Source organism: Protobothrops mucrosquamatus, unplaced genomic scaffold (genome assembly GCF_001527695.2).
Source record: "Protobothrops mucrosquamatus isolate PMUCROS unplaced genomic scaffold, P.Mucros_1.0 scaffold32, whole genome shotgun sequence".
Taxonomy (NCBI): Eukaryota; Metazoa; Chordata; class Lepidosauria; order Squamata; family Viperidae; genus Protobothrops; species Protobothrops mucrosquamatus.
The window spans coordinates 908,239-927,607 of NW_015386416.1; the positions used below are offsets into that span (position 1 = coordinate 908,239).

The window sequence follows — 19,369 nt, forward strand, 5'->3', positions numbered from 1 at the left end:
TCTACCCAATGGCAGAGAGGCACCGATAGCCTACTATTCCAAGACTATGTCCCCAGCTGAGCGAAACTACAGCCAGCTGGACAAAGAGGCCCTCGCCATCGTGGCTAGCACAAAGCGATTCCACGAGTACCTATATGGAAGGCATTTCCGGGTCATCACGGACCACAAGCCTCTACTGGGACTGCTGGCGGGGGACAAATAGACTCCCCAATTCCTGTCACCCAGATTGATCCGTTGGTCAATATTCCTCGCGGGGTACGACTACGAGTTGATCCACAAACCCGGGGCCAGCATCAGCCACGCAGACGCTCTCAGCCGATGCCCAACACCCGGCCACATCGCCGACCCAGCACCGTTTGCCACCGTGCTCCTGGTGGACGTCGACTCCTCCAGCCCGGTCACCTCGAGAGATGTTGCAGAGCACACCAAGAAAGACAAACTGTTGGGAAGGGTTTTGAACTGGGTGTTGAGGGGGTGGCCGCAGGAGGCGGAAGGAGAGGACTCCAAGCCGTTCTTCGCCAAAAGAACGGAACACTCTGTGTGTAAGGGTTGTGTACTATGGGGGGAAAGAGTCGTGATCCCACAAGCCCTACGGAAAAAGGTGATTAATATCTTACACGTGGGGCACCCGGGGATCGTGCGTATGAAAGCGCTGGCTCGGAGCTATTTGTGGTGGCCACAGCTGGACAAGGACATACAGGAGTGGGTAGCCACCTGCGAGCCTTGCCAGGAATCCCGCTCAGCCCCACCGAAAGCAACCCCATTGGAGTGGGAGATCCCACGAGTACCGTGGTCCCGTCTCCACGTTGACTTTGCCGGCCCCGTGGAGGGCCGATCTTATTTAATAACGGTGGATGCCTACTCGAAGTGGTTGGAGGTGATCCCCATGCTGTCCACCACAACGAGTGCTACCATCAAGGCCCTGGACGGACTGTTCGCGACCCACGGATTACCTGGCGAACTTGGGCATCCGTCACACGCTGATCACGCCCTACAGCCCTCAGAGCAACGGACGGGCGGAACGGATGGTGAGGCTCACCAAGGAAGCGCTCACCAGAATGGGGGCCAGCGCACGGCGAGAAACGCTCGAACAGTTCCTCCTGGTGCAGCACAACACGCCCTGCGCCGCCACCGGCCGGAGCCCAACGGAGATGTTGATGGGTCGCCGACTGAGGTCACCCCTGGATCGCCTCCATCCCAGCTACCAAACGGACACGCCACCGGAATCCAGAAAGGTAACTCGGGGTTTTACGGAGGGGGATTTAGTGTATGCCCTTAATCACGTGGGGGAGCCGAAGTGGGTGAAAGCGACCATCATCTCTATCGCCGGGCCCAGATCCTACGANTCATGCCCGTTGCTGGTTGGCTAACTAGCAATGGGGTCTTACCAGCCAATGGAATTGTGTGATTACAAGCCAGGGGAATCCCATAAAAGAGGGCTCCCCTGGCCCAGATGCCAGTCCGGATTTACTTTATGCCTTGCCAATAAACCGAGAGCTGACTGTCACTCGACTCGTGTCTTACTGCCTGCGCGATCTAACAGTATCTATCTATCAATATATCTATCTATATCTATCAATATATCTATATCTATTTATCTATCTATCTTTCTATCTATCTATCTATCTATCTATCTATCTATCTATCTATCTATACAGATATATCAATATCTATATCTATATCTATATCTATCTATCTATCTACATACATACATATACATATACATATACATATACATATACAAATACATATACATATACATATACATATACATATACATATATATATAACATCAATATATACAATGGCCCAGATAATGGCCCTCAATTTACCTCTTTTGAGTTCCAGGCTTTTCTTCAGGCCAACTTGATCCAGCATGCGACTTCTGCTCCCTTCCACCCATCCTCCAACGGACAGGCAGAGAGAATGATGCGCACTACCAAAGATGCTCTCAAGAAACTGACTTACGGTAACTGGCATCACAGGTTAGCAGATTTCCTTCTTGCACACCACACCACACCTTGCACAGCCACAGGGAAGAGCCCTCCAGAACTCCACTGGGGTCGCCGCCTCATCACCAAACTGGACAGGTTGCACCCAGATCGGGTGGCTTCACAGGTGTCACAACCGCGGGCACTTAGGAGACTTCAGGTGGGCAATCCAGTTTGGGCAAGGAACTATAGCCGGGACATCTCTGGGTCACAGCAGTGGTCTGCAAGGTCTCTGGGCTGCTGTCACACGAAGTTGTCTTGGATGATGGCTGCATTCTTCGCAAGTGCTCCAAACAGGAATTCCCAGGATAGGGGGTCATCCCGCACATCCGTTATTGCTCCAGACAGGGAGACAGACCGGGGGTATCCACATAAATCAAACACAGCCATAGAAAGGGAATTCCATCAGGGGCACTCTCATAATTCAGCTATTGCTCCAAAAAGGAAGTGAGTAGCAAGGGGGTTTGCCATGGAGGCGGCTCCTGACTCTAGCACCTCTGGCACGTGCTCGGGGGCTACGGAGTACTGGGGCACTTCTGCCACTCAGGCCTCTTCACCTGCTGGTCTTGGGCTCGAGGGACAGTGTTCCCAAGAGAAGTCCATTGTGGACTCGGGGACTTCCACCCCTCCAAGGTACACTGGCTTGGACTCAGAGGGTCCAGCCAGTCAGCAGCTGGGGGGGGCACCTGGGTATTTGGGGCATCAAAGTCCTGGCCTGCCTAGTCTGGTAGGCGAGCAGGTAGGCCAGGCACCCTCACCAGCCCTTAGAAGGTCGCAGCGGGCCAAGTGCCAACCTAAACATCTGGGAGATTATGTGAGGTTTCTGTCAACACTGGAGGAACCTTGCTATGAGGTCACTGAATGAGGGGGTAACACTCAGTAAGAGTCTCATATGCTATTTTGATTTAGGATATATTTTAATTGAGTTATTAATTATTTTGAAAGGGGTTTACCTGCGTGCAGACCCGAGCATTTCCACCCTCCTTGCATTTGAATAATGCATCTGTGTCCACCATCCCTACATTGCACAATGCACCTGTGCGTAAGCCAGGTGTGTTTCATCTAGGGGGGAGGGGTGTTGTGTCCTGAGCCTGCAAGAGCTGATAGCAGGCTCAGAATTGTTGCAAATGGTCCCGGGCAATCCAAAAAGCTGCCCGGGACCAGACAGAGTGGCGCCAGGGTAAATTCCTATTGGTAAAAGGGTAAATTCCAATTGGTTCACACTGTCCGGGTTTCAGGCACTATAAAAGGCCTGCGTGCCTTTTGCTGCTTGCTTGGTTGTAGGAGTGTGTAATAAAGAGCTTGTTGTTTTCACCATGCGTCTTTGTCAATTGCTAGCGAACCGAAAACACAACAATAGTGACTGGTCCAATGTCACCAACTGGCTTTCATGACTAAGGCAGGATTGGAACTCACTGCCTCTCAGTTTCTAGCGTGATGCCTTAACTAGACCAAACTGTTTTTCAGAAGTCCACTAATGTGGGAGCCTGCCTGATCTCTGGGAGAAAAGTATTCCATAGGGCGGGGACAACAACAGAAAAGGGTCTCTTTCTAGGCCCCACCAGTCAGTGTTTGTTACAAGATGTGCAAGATATTGTTCCTGAAAGGAACAGCCTGATGTAAATTGTGGGAAAATGGTACTTGACTTATCAATTGATTTGTCATGGATACGGTTTTTATTTGCTTCTTGTCCAGGAACATGAGTGTAATTTAAGAAAGCAAAATGTTTTGTCATTTGAGTAAACGTTTTTTTAAAAATATGAGAGTAGAGTTTAATTTAAAAACTCACATGCCAATTTGAAACAATTAATATAAATAATTCTGTCTGGTAGCAACCTGATTTGTAGAGAATGACCATACCCAAATGGAAGTCATAAAAATTATATATTGAAGAGATACTTTCTATTCTCTGTCTCACATTAAGAGTGTTTTGAAATCTGACTGGTGTTTTGCAAATGAGCCTCTTATAGGCAATCAGTATTCATCAATAAGTTGATACAGTATTCTGAAATACAAGGAAAAAAGCTATAGAATTTATATATTTTTGAATGGATGTTAGAAATCAGAAATAAGAATTTGTCTATCATAAACTACATTTCAAAATGGCATTGTCATTAATGTAAATCTCTGAATGAAAGTGTGTGGTAGGTGCATTTAATTTTTATAGAAAACAGCTTCCCAATATGTTTCCTAGTAAAACATTATAATTATAGGATTCTTGATATACTTTGGATTTATTTTGGTTATCATGAATAAACTTTTTCCCATCTCTCAGTGGAAAATGAGGATCTCTGCAAATATTAAGATGTTGGGTGTATCTAGAGCTTCTTTAATGAGCATCAGTTGCAGGATAGTGAAGAAAAGCAATGGGCTTATACATGTGTGAGAGTTCAAATAGAAAATTTTTAATTTTTTTAAAATGTGCATTTGAAATAAAGTAGTAGCAACAAAGTAATCTTAACTGAACTTAACAGCTAAGCAGAGCTAGACCTAGATATTAATTGGATGGGAGACCATAGTGAGATCCCAGGCTATAGTTAGATTGGAAGTCAAAATATCTTGGAAATTATTTGCATATTGTTGTCAGGGATAGAACATGGACATGACTGTGAAGCCTTAGCTATACTTCTTTCTTATACATGTAGCTGCCCTTGAAATTCACTTGGAAATTACAGCTGGTACAAAATGCAGCAACATGGACATTGTTAGGCATGCTTCATTACACCTATGTGACCCTATGAGCTACATCGATTACTTGTTGGTTCCTGGAGGTCCAGAGACCTCCCACTGTAATGATCAGAAAGCTATAAAAGACTTAGCTTGAAGATTGAGCCCGGACTACTTTTTTTTGTTATATGTTGTTTTGTAATTTTTAATTGGTAACTCCCCAGAGTCTTCTGGAGTCAGAAAACCTATAAATTGCATAAATAAATGTGTTTATACGTGCATGTGAATGACTGAAGTAATATGCAGCAAGAAAGAAATAGTGGTGGTGGTGGTGGTGGTGGTGGTGGTGGTGGTGGTGGTGATGGTGATGGTGATGGTGATGGTGATGAGAATGGGCAGATGAAAAAAGTTTAATAAGGCTCTGATTTTCCTGAGTAGAAAGGATTTTGAACAAGCAGCAGTCTAAATCAAGCTGGCAATCATATTCCGGAGAAGACAGACAAGAGTGCAAAAGGGTAAGAACAAGGAGAGTCTGCTTCAAACCCTTCTTTCAGATAAATTCTTCAAGTCATGCATTCTGATTATGATGATCAAGCCTAAAACTTTTCTGTACATTAGAGGGATTGATATAGTAATATGGCATCCATTGGGCTGGAAAGACATACTATTGTTGATTGATTTGATGGCACCAAGTTCAGTTTGAAACCTTTGAAGGTGAGCTCCAGGGGCCCAGATTTTATGCAACTCACCCTAAAGTGAGTTGCCTGATATGCAAATCTTTTCTGCAAATATGAAGAATTTCTTTGACATAAATATTAATGAGGGAAGGTTTCCATGTTTTCAATGGTTACCTTAATATAAATTGTTATACAGTATATTCAATTATCACCTACATATTTAAGTCTTAAAAAACAATGAAAACTGAAATAGGCAAGCATATACTGATGTCCTGTCAAAAAAGAAAAAAAACTGAACACAGTTATTGTGAGGAATGTGCCTATATGCCATTTTTTCTTCATTGCTGCGTACATAGTAGAACCTATTGCAATCTTAAAAGAATATATAAAATCTAAAAATAATGGAAGAAGGGTTGCAACAATTTATTTGTAAGAACAATATTTGTCCCACAGAGCCAATCCAAACATCTTGTGTTAGGAAGGAGATGTCTAAAATAGCATGGGTTTTACATATTTATATAAAAAATTGTGGCCCCTGTTAAAATCATATTTTATTTTTGGCTGTTTACTATATTCTGTTAGGTTTTTCTAACTCTGTATGTTGTCCAGAGTTTGTAATGAGATAGATGCCCTAGAAATCTAAATTCTAAATAAATATAAAATATAAGTAAATCTCATTTGTGTGTCTGGATTCCAAGGAAGTGGAAACCCAGAGTTTGTTATAGGACAGATGGCTATATACATGTTTTAACTAAAATAAATAAGGAAGTAGATAAGGTGTTTTGTGATCTATGGGCTAAATCCTTGCCTCACCTGATCTTGTGAATTGCCATGGAGGAGACAATGGACTGGTACATTGCCATGGGGGATTCAGACTATGGTAAACTCATCTTGGAGTATGTGGGGTAGATGTCCTGCATTGTAAGAAGCCATTACTTTTTTTTGGTATCCTGTCCTCAAGAAGCTATCCCTTGACTATCACGAGTGTTCTGTCTCCAACTTTATGTGTCTGGGAAAAATTATTGAAAAGCTATGGGGGGCTCTGGATGAAATGGATTATCTGGGTGCCTTTCAGTCAGGATTAACTGGAATGGAATGGATAGCAATCATATTGATTGTACTTCAGTTGTACCTGTTGCAGGATTTCAGTAGAGGGACTTCAACTCTCTTGGTTCTGCTGCATCTTTTGGTCACATTTGATGCCATTGAACATGGTATTCATTTAGGTTCTCTGCAAAAGTTCGGGGAAATTCTTTTGTAGTCGGATCATTATTAAGATGTGGTCCCACAGAACTTGGTACTCTCCCTTACAATGTTCAACATTTGCACCAAGCTGCTAAATTATATTATCCAGTAGCACAAGATTAGGCATCATTAGAATGCTAGTGATATCTAGTGTATATCTTCACCCTGGGCTCAAGTAGGAGCTGTACTGGAAGTCTTCACAATGCCTGGATGAGGAGAAATACACCTAGGAGTAATCTCATCGAAATATAAGGGTAGCTGATTTGGAAACCATCTGTCTCTCTATCTCTACCTGCCTCTCTCTGTCCTTAACTCCAGGCAAAGTTGATGTCAACGCTGCTAATATTGAATATTCTTGCTTTGACAAAATATGCAGAACTGTCTGGTACTTTTAGAGTTAATTCAGATAAGAATGAGAAAGGAGAGAAAAGCCCACGGAAGGGAATGGAAGTGAATCTTTGCCCTCCAGGTTAATTGGAAGATGTGAATCATGACCCCAAAATAGGGGAGGGGAAATTCCTGGAATGTTATGTGCAAAGGAAGGGAAATTCAGATCTTGGCATTCTCCATGCCGTGCTGACACTCCTCTACACTAATAAAGGCTTTTTAGGTTAAATCATGCCTGAAAGTCTTTGAAGTGTTTCATTAGTCAGACATATGACAGTTGGTCTTATTCTGAAGAAACAGACATGTAACCTCAAGGCTCTCAAAGTTGAAGAGTATGTGAAAGTTCTGACTTTATATAGAACTGGTGTTCTAGTTACAGTCCAGTTCCTTAAATGGAAGTAGCTGCAATGGTCCCTCATGCTTTTGCACTTCACAATTATAATGCTGTAATTTGTGGGGTTGCCCCTAGAGACTAGAAGCAAACAAAGTAGTCAACAAAGGTTTGTCAAAAACAGATCATGCCAAACCAATCTTATTTCATTCTTTGATAAAGTGACTAAATTAGTAGACCAGCAAAACACTGTGGACATAGTATACTTAGACTTCAGTAAGGCATTTAACAAAGCAACCTGCTGCTTAGTAAACTAGAAAAAAGTGGGATAGACAACAACACCATCAGATGGATCTGTAGCTGGTTGACAAACTTTACTCAGTGAGTAGTCCTCAATGGGACTATATCCACATTGAGAGAAGTAAGCAGTGAGGTACCACAAGGCTCTGTCTTAGGCCCAGTATTGTTCAATGTCTTCATTAATGACTTAGATGAGGGAATAGAAGGGGAGCTCATCAGATTTTCAGATGACACCAAACTGGCAGGAATAGCCAACACCCCAGAAGACAAGCTCAGGGTCCAAAAAGATCTTGACAAACTTGAAAAATGGGCATCCAACAAAATGAGTTGTGGAGAAAAGCAAAGTTTTACATTTAGGCAGGAAAAATCAAAGGTTTAAGTACAGATTAGGTGAGACCTAATCAAAAGCAGAAACTGTGAGAAGGACCTTGGAGTCCTAGTGGACAATCACTTGACTATGAGCCAGCAGTATGCAGCAGCAGCCACCAAAAAAGCTAATATAATCCTGGGTTGTATAAATAGAGGCATAGAATCAAGATCATGCAAAGTATTAGTGCCACTTTATAGAACCCTGGTAAGACCACACCTGGAATACTGCAACCAGTTTTGGTCACCATACTACAAAAAAGATGTTGAGACCTTGGAAGAATAACTAAAATGATAAAAGGCCTGGAGACTAAAACATATGAAGAACGGCTGAGGACTTGGATTTGGCTAGTCTAAAGAAAAGAAGAAATAAGGGTGACATGATAGCAGTATTCAAGTATTTGCAGGGCTGCCACAAAGAAGAGGGGATCAGACTATTCTCCAAAGCACCAGAGGGCAAGACAAGAAATAATGGTTTGAAAGAGAGAAGCAACCTGGAATTAAGGAGAAACTTCCTAACAGTGAGGACAATTAACCAGTGGAACAGCTTGCCTTTAGAAATCATGGGCACTCCATCACTGGAGATTTTTAAGAAGAGACTGGATAGTCACTTGTCTGAAATGGTATAGGTTCTCCTGCTAGAGCAGGGGGCTGAACTAGAAGACATCTAAGGTCTCTTCCAGATTCTATTCTATTCTATTCTATTCTATTCTATTCTATTCTATTCTATTCTATTCTATTCTATTCTATTTGAAGTTAGTACTGATGCAGAATGCAGTAGTTTGCTAGGTAACAGGAAAGAGCTGTTATAGTCAGGTAACACTTCTACTGTGGCAGCTGCTTTTCTTCTAGATGTAATTCACACTGCTTATTATTGCTTATATATAAAATTCTATATGATTGGGAATGTCTACTCCATTTAGAATCAGACATCTCAGTTTAATTTAACAGAGAAGACATGCTGTGAACTCCCGTGATTAGAGTGGTGGGGTCTCAGAAATGATCATTCTTTGTTATGTTTCTCTGCTTCTAGAGCAGCTTGCTCCATAAGATGAAGACATCCTCTTTCCTGATGACATTTAGAAAGCTGTTTAATCATTGCTTGTCCATGGAACCTTCATGGACTGAATAATGGAGTACACTGGTTTGTATTTCTGGAACAGAAAGAAGGGTGCTATATAAATATATATGTTCCTATGCATTCTATCTGATAGGTTATGGATATTTATTATTAATATATTGAGCTGGATGAGAATTGCATATTTACTACATTATTTATTTTGCAGTATTATGTTACTAAAAATGGCTTACAGTTCTATGATTCATGAGACATGTAAGCCTTTATAATAAATAAATAATATATTAAATAAGAGAAAAATTCTTAGCTGTTAGAACAATTGTTGAAACAAATGGCAGTCATAGTAATCCAGAATTTTCTTACATACTAGCTTTGTACAGAAGCTTCTGCACATACAGCCCTGTGATACCCAGATGTAGAATTTTTTGGTGAGGCAAGGCTAAGCAGAGTTTTATTCAATTACAGGCCAATATCAGAATTAAGCTTACCGTATTTTTCGCTCTATAAGACGCACCTGACCATAAGACACACATACCGGTACTATACTATTTCTCTTTCCCTCTTTCTCTCCCTCTATTTCTCTCTCTCTCTCAAAGATCCTTAAAATCCTTAAAGGTTATGCTTGGGCGGAAGACGTTTTCTTTTACAGATGGGGCGGGTGGGCCTGACATTCGTGCGCAGGCAGGACCCCGCCCGCCGAGCCACCGCTTCCCCATCGCCCTCCACGCCAGCTGGCTCCGTCTCCAGACCTCCCAGCTGACGGGCGCAGGTCAGGGGCTTGCCAGCTGACGGGCGCAGGAGGTAGGCACCGCCGCGGCCTCCCAACTGCGCCGCCGCGGCCTCCCAGCTGCTTGCTTCTTCAGCTGGAGCAATTGCAAGGGCTTGCATGGTCCCCAAGGGCCGCTGACATGCTCCCCGCCGCCGGCGACCATGCAAGCCGTTGCATGGTCGGGTGGGCCTGACATTCGCACACAGGATTTGCGCGCGCCTACCTCCTGCACCTGCCGAGCCACCGCTTCCCCATCGCCCTCCACGCCAGCCAGCTCCGTCTCCAGTCCTCCCAGCTGACGGGCGCAGGTCCAGGGCTCCCCAGCTGACGGGTGCAGGAGGTAGGCGCCGCCGCAGCCTCCCAACTGCGCCGCCGCGGCCTCCCAGCCGCTTGCTTCTTCAGCTGGAGCAATTGCAAGGGCTTGCATGGTCCCCAAGGGCTGCTGATGCGCTCCCCCGCCGCCAGCAACCATGCAAGCCCTTGCATGGTCGGGTGGGCCTGACATTCGCGTGGAGGATTCGACCATGCAAGCCCTTGCAATTGCTCCAGCCGAAGAAGCAAGTGGCTGGGAGGCCACGGCGGCGTGGTTGGGAGGCCGCAGCGGCGCCTACCTCCTGCGCCCATCAGCTGGCGAGCCCCGGACCTGCGCCCGTCAGCTGGGAGGTCTGGAGGGCGATGGGGAAGCGGTGGCTTGGCAGGCGCAGGAGGTAGGCGCGTGCGAATCCTGCGCGCGAATGTCAGGCCCACCCGACCATGCAAGGGCTTGCATGGTTGCCGGCGGCGGGGAGCGCGTTAGTGGCCTTGGGGACCATGCAAGCCCTTGCAATTGCTCCAGCCGAAGAAGCAAGCGGCTGGGAGCCGCGGCGGTGGAGATGGAGGTCTGGAGATGGACCCGGCTGTCGTGGAGGGCGATGAGGAAGCGGTGGCTCGGCGGGCGGGGTCCTGCCTGCGCGCGAATGTCAGGCCCACCGGCCCATCTGTAAAAGAAAACGTCTTCCGCCCAAGCATAACGCCAGCAGTTCTGTGCCACAGAGGCTTGAAACACGGAGGTGCGGGACGCGGCGCAGAGCGGTGGGAGGCGGCATTCGCTCCATGAGACGCACAGACATTTTCCCCCATCTTTTGGGGGGAAAAGTGCGTCTTATAGAGCGAAAAATACGGGTAATTCCAGAATAAACTAGTTTCTATCTTCAGTATTATTATAGTTACAGAATGAATTGATCAGACCAGGATTAGGTTTATTTTCTTGAATTTATATTCTAAAACCAAATAAAAATATGTATTTATGGAGCTGATGAGAGTTGATTAAGAGTAACAGAATGAATAAATAGGTAAAATAGAAAAATAGATTACAATCAAATAAGGCCAAATGAACTGTTTTATATATAAATACAATGGTACAACAGTAGCCAACTTTCTAAACTCCTAAACAACTGGATGCTCCAGCCTAAACATGTTTAATCCCGTTGATTCATGAATGCTGTTGCACTGGAATATGATTTTGTAACTTTCATAGAGATTTCAGTGGAGGCCTTTGCTAACAAGAATTATAGAATGCTAGACCTAGTATAGTCTATGCTCTCAGCAAGAAAAGAGATCACCAATCCTGATATAATGGGCAGGGCAACAGGACAAGTATTTCCAAGCATATGAATAGGTCATCTAAATAGGGAAAATTATTAAGCCAGCATTTCAGAAGTTTTTAAAGCAGCAGTCCCCAAACTTTGCCGCTTGGTGGCCCAGCAGAGGGGGGAGGGGAACTAGGCCACATAAATAGTAGGCTGGTGCGCACATGTATGCATGCAGCTCAATTTGCCCAAGTGGTGGGACAGCTCGCACGTACAGGCACATATATCTCAACTTGCGCAAGTTGAGCTGCGTGGGGTGGGCACATGTGCTGGCCCACCACTTACACAAGTCAAGCTGAGCATGCGCACCCTGGCCCACCACTTGCATGCCCCGGTTGCAAATAGGCCATGTCCTGATAGTGGGCTAGGGGTTTGGGGCCCCTGATTTAAAGTACAAAATGAAGCCTTGCTAGTATGAGTTAGGCATATATTGCATTCTGGGAATTGAAGAAAGTACCTTTTTAAAAAAGTTGGGAACAGCAAAATAGTTTGTGATAAAATAGTCACTCTGGATTCATCAGCTTATAAATCTAGACTGAAAACACATTGCTTTATCTTGGCAGTGGTTAATAGCTACTGAAGGAAGAGGCAAGGGGAGTCAAATTGGTGAAATCAGCATTGTGGTATTGAAACACAAACCCTAACCCTTTGCTGTGTCTACTAAGAAATATCATATATTCCCGAAAATATTGGAGCTTTTGCAGTGGTGGGATTCAAATATGTGAACAACTGGTTCTCTGTGTGGATCCTGCTTCCAGAAGTCCATTCTGGGCCTGGGCAACAAAAAATTAGCTACCGGTTCTGCCGAAGTGGTGCAAACTGGCTGAATCCCACCAGTGAGCTTTTGGTAGATGAATTATTCTTCATCATTCCTGCAGTAAAAGAAACTTTTTCTCTAAGTGGCCTATTGCTAAGTATACTTGAACTGAGTAGTTACAACTAAAGAAATCATGGCAGGCATGCCCCCCCCCATGACTTGAGTTTTTCTGTAGGAACTTAGGTCAGGTGGCCAGTTCACCTGCAATTGACTTGCAAGCAGCTTTGAAATGAGATTTTAATTCAAGTCACAGTAAAGCTTTATGGAGAAACTGAGGGCCTGGAGAATCGTTTGTGTAATCCCTAGATTTTTTCCTGGGGATTTGATATCCTAATAGGAACAGAACTGTGTATCACAGAATAAAGAGAGTTTATGTTAGCACTAACAACTGCCACCATGATAGTGTTGGGACCCCGATGAAGATTTTTCTTTCAAAAATAGAATTGCTATTTTTATGGCGAACATATCTAATTATTGCATTTGAGGCTTTTTATATGCAAGATGAGGTAATGCCATATTGTTGCTTCCATTTATTTAAAAGACTTTAAAAAATGATGCTAATCAAGCAAATAAAACTATTATCTTTCTCCTTAACATTGCAATATGAAAATTGACCTTTTTTAGATTTTGAATTTATTATAATATTTTAATATTATAGTTGAAGAAAATTTACAAATGACATAAATATTGGGCGCAAAACCCTCAATTTCTAATCAAGTTATTACTTGATCAAGTCTGGCCAGATGTATTTCTCCTAAATATAATCATTTCTCAAAGCAGAAAAACTGAGTGTATTTGGGTTACCCAGAAGTGCATCCTCAAAGGAACCGTCCGCTGTAACAAGTATCTATGTCAGCTAAAAGCAAAGAAAGTCCCATCCACCTCCACAAAACCATTTTCTTTCCTGAAGGTCAGTTTAATGCAGGATTAATTAATAAACAATTGGGCAACAGCCATTTAGCCAAGCAATAATATATTTTTGAGCATGATGATTTCTATCCTTGGCCTGTAAATGCCTATTTTACTTTGGTGTTTTCAAAGGATGAACAACATTCCACAAAGTCACTTTCTTTTATGTGTGGTTGTGCTCAGATGATTTCCTGTCTTTGTCTGAGATAGATGAAATTCAAGGTGAGTGAGAGAGAACAAATCCTGTAAGGTAATTCTGTCACTCACCTCATCTTCATAATCTTTCCTTAGCTTCCTCTGCTTTCTAACCCCACTATTGATTGTGTCACGGGCTACAGCAGTCCAAGGCAGGGGGCTGAAAACCTTTCTGAACAGCAGTTGCCAGCCTGCCTGTTGCAGCTTGAAGAAGAAAAGCATGCTGTGAAAACAATCAGTGCATTTGCTTTAGATCTAAGTGAGTCCAACTAGGTCGATGCTTCATGCTGATGTGTTGAAAACATTTAAAAATTTTCTCAGAGTTTGATTTCTGAAATATTTCAGCATGTCTCTGGCAATCTGAGATTGTTATTTTACACTTATGTAGTACACAAGGTTTTCTTTCCATAAGAGAAAGGTAACAGCCTTGTTCTTCCTTTGAAACTTTGGAGTCCAAAGTTTTGTTTGGAGGAAGGAAATATATTTTTCTGAGGTGTTGGTTCTGAGGCAAGGCATTTTGTCAGCCAGAACCAGTTTGTATTGACTCTAGTCCAGAACTGTTTCATTTTTACTAGAGGAAACAAAGTAGCAATAGTTATTTCCCCCTGAGTGTGAATAAAAATACAGAAGCTTCATTTCACCCATCTCCCACTATATTTTGTTGGTTTTGTTTTTATTGAGAGAAGTGATCACCAACAAAAAAATGATGAAGAATTAATTTTGTTGAAGGTCATTTCTTCCTTGCCTTAGTTACATTATCTGGAAATAATTGGCTTGATTCTTCCACGGTTTGAGTTCAAGTAGCAAAGGAGGCATAGCCAAACAGCTACTTATATCCAAATTAATATTTATTCATTCTGTAAGAGTGGAAGACTCCTAGGAGGCTTTTTCACTACCAGCAGTCAGTATCACAATTGTCTTTTAAACTGCAGCGAAAAATAGCAGCTGCAACCGATCTTGCTTTCTTTGAACATCTAAGGTTTCTCTAATATCTGGGATGGGTTGGGCCAAGGTTACAGTATAATCATTTAGATGGGATTTGTGCTGAAGTTATTATGAAAACATGATCCAAGCAAAATGAACATGAGATTTTGGCTTGGTTTTGTTTGGAAACAGCTGGAAGAGTTCATAAAGCATACTGTATGTGCAGTTATTATTTAGTGTCATTTCCATCAACCAGTGCTGACTTTTCTTGTGTGATTAATTAATCTACAGATGATTGATTAATTTATATATTGGGAGTGTAGCATAAAGGTGTTATGCCATTGATGACATCGATGGATATTATTAATTCAATTAAGAACAAGATAATAAAAATAATATTTACACAAAATGCACATTATGCACCAAAAGGAACGTGCCTGACATAATATAAATATATATTGTAAACATACAAGATAAAAAATAATGCAAGGAGTACAACAGCAATCAAATAGCATTACATATTTATTAACAAACATTATAGACTGCTCAGCCTCAAGATGCTGGCTAAATAAGACGAGTCTCTGATAAAAATCAATCAGTTGCCCATCTGGGGAGCCAATCAGGGCCATTCCTAGAATAGGATGAACTGGAGTCATTGCTACCTCTAAATTGGACAACTGTAATGCACTGTACATGGAGCTTATCTGGAAGATAGTTTGGAAATTTAAGACGGAATAAAATGCATCTGCTCCTGTTTTCCAGGTCAGATCCATTATTGGTATATTACATTGTTGCTAAGGGACCTGCACTGGCTACAGGTTTGTTTCTGAAAACAGTACAAGGTAGTGGCTATTATCAATAAAACCACATATGGTTTGAGGATGGGTATTTTAGAAACTGCTTATTTCTTCTAGAACTTGCATGCCCAAAATGCATGAAGAGACAATGCCTGCTGAGAATCTCCAATTTTGGGGATGTCTTATATGAGCATGCAAGCAGAAATTCTCTGAGGAAACTTCTGTACTATGGAATAATATAATAGAATGAGGGAATAACTTTGGGAGGTAGGGAGAAGAGCTGCAGTTCTTCTATTAGATAAGAGGCAGCTTAGCCCACAATAGGAATGTGGATGTGGCAAATGTCTAGAAGACCTCCCATGTTTTTTGGGCTATAGAGGTGACTCTTTCCTGCAAGAGTCTAATAATGTAATCTTACAATAAACTGCAATTAGTTCATCTGGACATGCTTTTTGTCTATATTACCTTGCTAGGCCAACATATAGCTTGGCCCTGGAAAAAAGAATACACCCTTTCCTCGTGGCTTTTTGAAACTCACTGAAACGTGGCTTTTTGGAAGGGTTGGAGTATATATAGCATGACAATTATTCATGGCTATTGTAAGATTTATGGGAATGTAGAGTCACCACAATGTTGGATTACAATATATTAGGTGAATTTATTATTGTTTATTAAAAGTTTTTTCATATATGTTATACATTAGTATTGCCAATCCAACTTCTTAGAGTTGAGATAATGGAATAGGGTAAATTAGATAAATAAATTTAAAAAACCTCAGATTAATAACTCAAAGGTGATCCTTAGTCCTGTTAGTTAAAAAGAAAGTCTTGGGAAACTGCAAAACATTAAGAATGGGGAGGGTAAATGCAAAACTGATAATGTCAACTAAAAATAGTAATAATTTAATGCCATAAATAGAAAGATACTAAGTATTTTTCTTTAACCTCCTCTATATATCAGATCAGTACAGGTAGTTCTTGATGTATGATCGGCTGCTTAAAGTTCAAAGTTGCAGTGAACCTCCCAAAAACTACTTACAACCTGGTCCCAAAATTACATTTGTAAATAAGGCATTTGATAAAATAGGCTACAACCTACTACTTGATAAGATAGAAAAATGTGGGTTAGACAGCATCACCACCAGATGGATTTCTAGCTGGCTGACAGGCTGTACTCAGCGTGTGGTCCTCAATGGACCTGCATCTACATGGAGGGAAGTGTATAGTGGGGTTCCCCAGGGCTCTGTTCTGGGCCCAGTGCTCTTCAACATCTTCATCAATTATTTGGATGAGGTGATAAATGGGGAACTCTTCAAATTTGCAGATGACAGCAAGCTGGCAGGAATAGCCAACACTCTAGAAGATAGGCTTAAGATACAGAAGGATCTTGATAGACTTGAACATTGGGCACTATCTAGCAAAATGAAATTCAATGGTGAAAAAAGTAAGGTTCTAGATTTAGGCAAGAAAAACCAAATGCACAGGTATAGTATTGGCGGTATTTGCTCAATAGTAGTAACTTTGAGGGGGATCTCAGAGTCCTAGTGGACAATTACTTAAACATGAGCCAGCAGTGTGCTGGAGCTGCCAAACAAGCCAACACAGTGCTAGGCTGCATTAACAGATAGAATCAAGATCACCTGAAGTATTAATGCCACTTTACAATGCCTTGGTAAGGACACACTTGGAACACTGCTTCCAGTTTTGGTCACCATGATATAAAGAAAAAAGATGTTGAGACTCTAGAAAGAGTACAGAGAAGAACAACAAAGATGATTAGGGGACTGCAGGCTAAAAGGAAGGTTGCTGGAATTGGGTATGTCTAGTTTAATGAAGAGAAGGATGAGGGGTGACATGATAGCAGTGTTCCAATATCTCAGGGGTTGCCACAAAGAAGAGGGAGTCAAGCTATTTTCCAAAACACCTGAAGGCAGAACAAGAAGCAACAGATGGAAACTAACCAAAGAGAGAAGCAACCTAGAACTAAGGAGAAATTTTCTGACAGTTAGAACAATTAACCAGTGGAACAACCTGCCTGCAGAAGCTGTGAATACTCTAACACAGGAAGTTGGACAACCATTGTCTGAAATGGTATAGGGTTTCCTGCCTGACCAGGGGGTTGGACTAGAATACCTCCATGGTTCCTTCCAACTTTTTATTATTATTATTATTATTATTATTATTATTATTATTATTATTATTATTATTATTATTATTATTATTATTATTATTATTATTATTACTACTACTACTACTACTACTACTACTATTGCTGCTGCTGCTGCTGCTACTACTACTACTACTACTACTACTACTATTATTATTTTACATCTGCCGCAGTGCCCTTGCTTTTGTTTGCCCTGGAGGGATGCTGCAGTGCCCCTGGCCTATCTTCCCCACATCCCCCTCACTATGTGCCTAACACAGCCTCCACAGATAGCTAATGCACAGCTTTTTGAACATTTGGAGTTTTCTGCAGTGCTGTGGGGATAATGTTATGGCAATAAAATGTAGTGGATTGTTCATTGCCCATGTGGCAGTTACCTGGAAGCAGTCACCATTTTGTCCTACCCATTTGTGGACAGTCCGAAAGAGTAACTGCTTCCACGAAGCTGCACTGTTATGTATTGATATTAAGAGTTAATGTGTTTTGATTCAAACATGTCTCCAACTGTTTTGGAGGTAAAGTTAAGTTTAAGTTTGAGTGGGAAAACAGCTTATGATTTGATTGGTCACTACATAGAGGCGGAAAGTATCAATAGCTATCATTCTGTTGGTTAAGTTCAGTTCTGCTTCTGCTGTAATAAATCGTGTTGTATTAGACCGGTCTGGTTAATGCCTCCAGAAAAACCCACTACACAATAGTGGCGATGAAGGTGGGATGTTGCTGAAAGAGAGAGATGATGCCTAATTGACTCTGAGGTCACTGGGTATTAGACCAGGCACAAGAGTCCTGGTGGGACCACATCCCCACCCTGCCTGCCAGTAAGCCGCACTGGAGGCACCATGTCCTGAGGTATCTGTCCCCAGGATCTAGGCAGCTCAGTTCCTATCGCAGCAAGAGAGGCAGTGTCCAGGACCTCACTGAACTACTACCATGGCCAAGCTTGGCAGGTAAATGAATTCAATGTCTCACATCCGGAGCAGTGGAGCTCTTACGTCTCCAGGGAGGATAACTACCTGCGGGCCAACCAAGTTGAAAGTGGCAACTCTACTCTGTGCGTGTGGGCAGGCTACATTCAACATTGCTGAGAATCTGATAGCACCAGCAAACATCGAGTCAGTAACCTATGTAGACTTAAAGAGGAGGCTGAAAGAGCACTTCGAGCCAAAGCTGTCCGTAATTGCTTGGCGTCACACTTTCGAACAACAGGAGCAAAAGTTAGGTGAATCAGTAGCTGAGTTTGTGGCAGCACTTCATCAAGCTTCATGCCACTGTGAATTCCCTGACTTGGAGGATCATCTCAGAGACAGACTTGTTTGTGGACTGTTGAACAGATAGGCAGCAGCACCTATTTGCCAGGGAGAATCTGACCTTCCAAGATGCTCTGAAGGAAGTCATGGCAGATGAGGCTGCTGGAGGAGGAGTGAAGGCTCTCCGACCTCAGAAGACACACTCCAACCCTGCAGCAATACATCAGGGGACCACTGAGAGACCGAGTGAGTCAGAAGAAGACAATGAGATTGACCGGTTGCAAAAATAGCCATTTAGACGGCATCGTGCAACAGAACAAGCAATCCTTCCTCTGAACTGCACTAGTTGCAGAGAACAACATAAAAGAACTGAGTGCAGGTTTCACACAACCATGTGCCGTGCCTGTGGGAAGCAATGCGACATCACCAGGGTCTGTAGAGGTTGCCAGAGAGAAGCTAGCACTGCAAATGTACCTCAGAAAGGTAAATGGGCCCCGGGACAGAACAGGGTTGGATATTGCTCAGGGAGGAGAAGTATTCAGTGGACAGGAGCCCAATGCCCCCTCAAAGAGAAGTTAAGACTTCAAGTTAAAATTCAAGGGGTCCCCTGTTCTATGGAGCTAGACACCAGGTCAGCTCTATCAATTATTTCATACAAGACTTTTGATTATATTTGTTAGGGGTGAAACCACTGTAAAGGTCAAATTCAAAGAGTTTGAGGGTCCGCTCAGTGTGGTAGTCATCAATGGACAGTGCACCAGTCTCATCGGATTGGACTGGTTCGAAGCCCTGGGCATCCGTGTAACGGGCATCCATTGCACACAAGCAGCTGACCTGGCAGCAATATGCCAAGAGTATGCTGACGTGTTCAGTTC

The 19,369-nt window shown here is 42.8% G+C and overlaps 1 protein-coding gene across 1 annotated transcript; it reads left to right on the plus strand.

Annotated features, from left to right (window-relative positions):
* Positions 1-46: 46 nt before the first annotated feature.
* LOC107283294 (uncharacterized protein K02A2.6-like) lies at positions 47-4,815 on the plus strand. The gene is made up of 5 exons (XM_015811170.2): positions 47-151; positions 548-956; positions 1,814-2,097; positions 2,937-3,042; positions 4,637-4,815. The coding sequence occupies exons 1-5, from the start codon at positions 47-49 to the stop codon at positions 4,813-4,815; spliced, it is 1,083 nt and encodes a 360-aa protein (XP_015666656.2).
* The last annotated feature ends 14,554 nt before the right edge of the window (positions 4,816-19,369 follow it).

Bases quoted from the DNA above. Each gene is read 5' to 3' on its own strand.
- LOC107283294 (XM_015811170.2), top strand. From the start codon at position 47: ATGTCCCCAGCTGAGCGAAACTACAGCCAGCTGGACAAAGAGGCCCTC. The intron at 152-547 runs GTCATCACGGAC...TCTGTGTGTAAG, and splicing joins TATATGGAAGGCATTTCCGG to GGTTGTGTACTATGGGGGGA. The intron at 957-1,813 runs GCGAACTTGGGC...ACAATGGCCCAG, and splicing joins CGCGACCCACGGATTACCTG to ATAATGGCCCTCAATTTACC.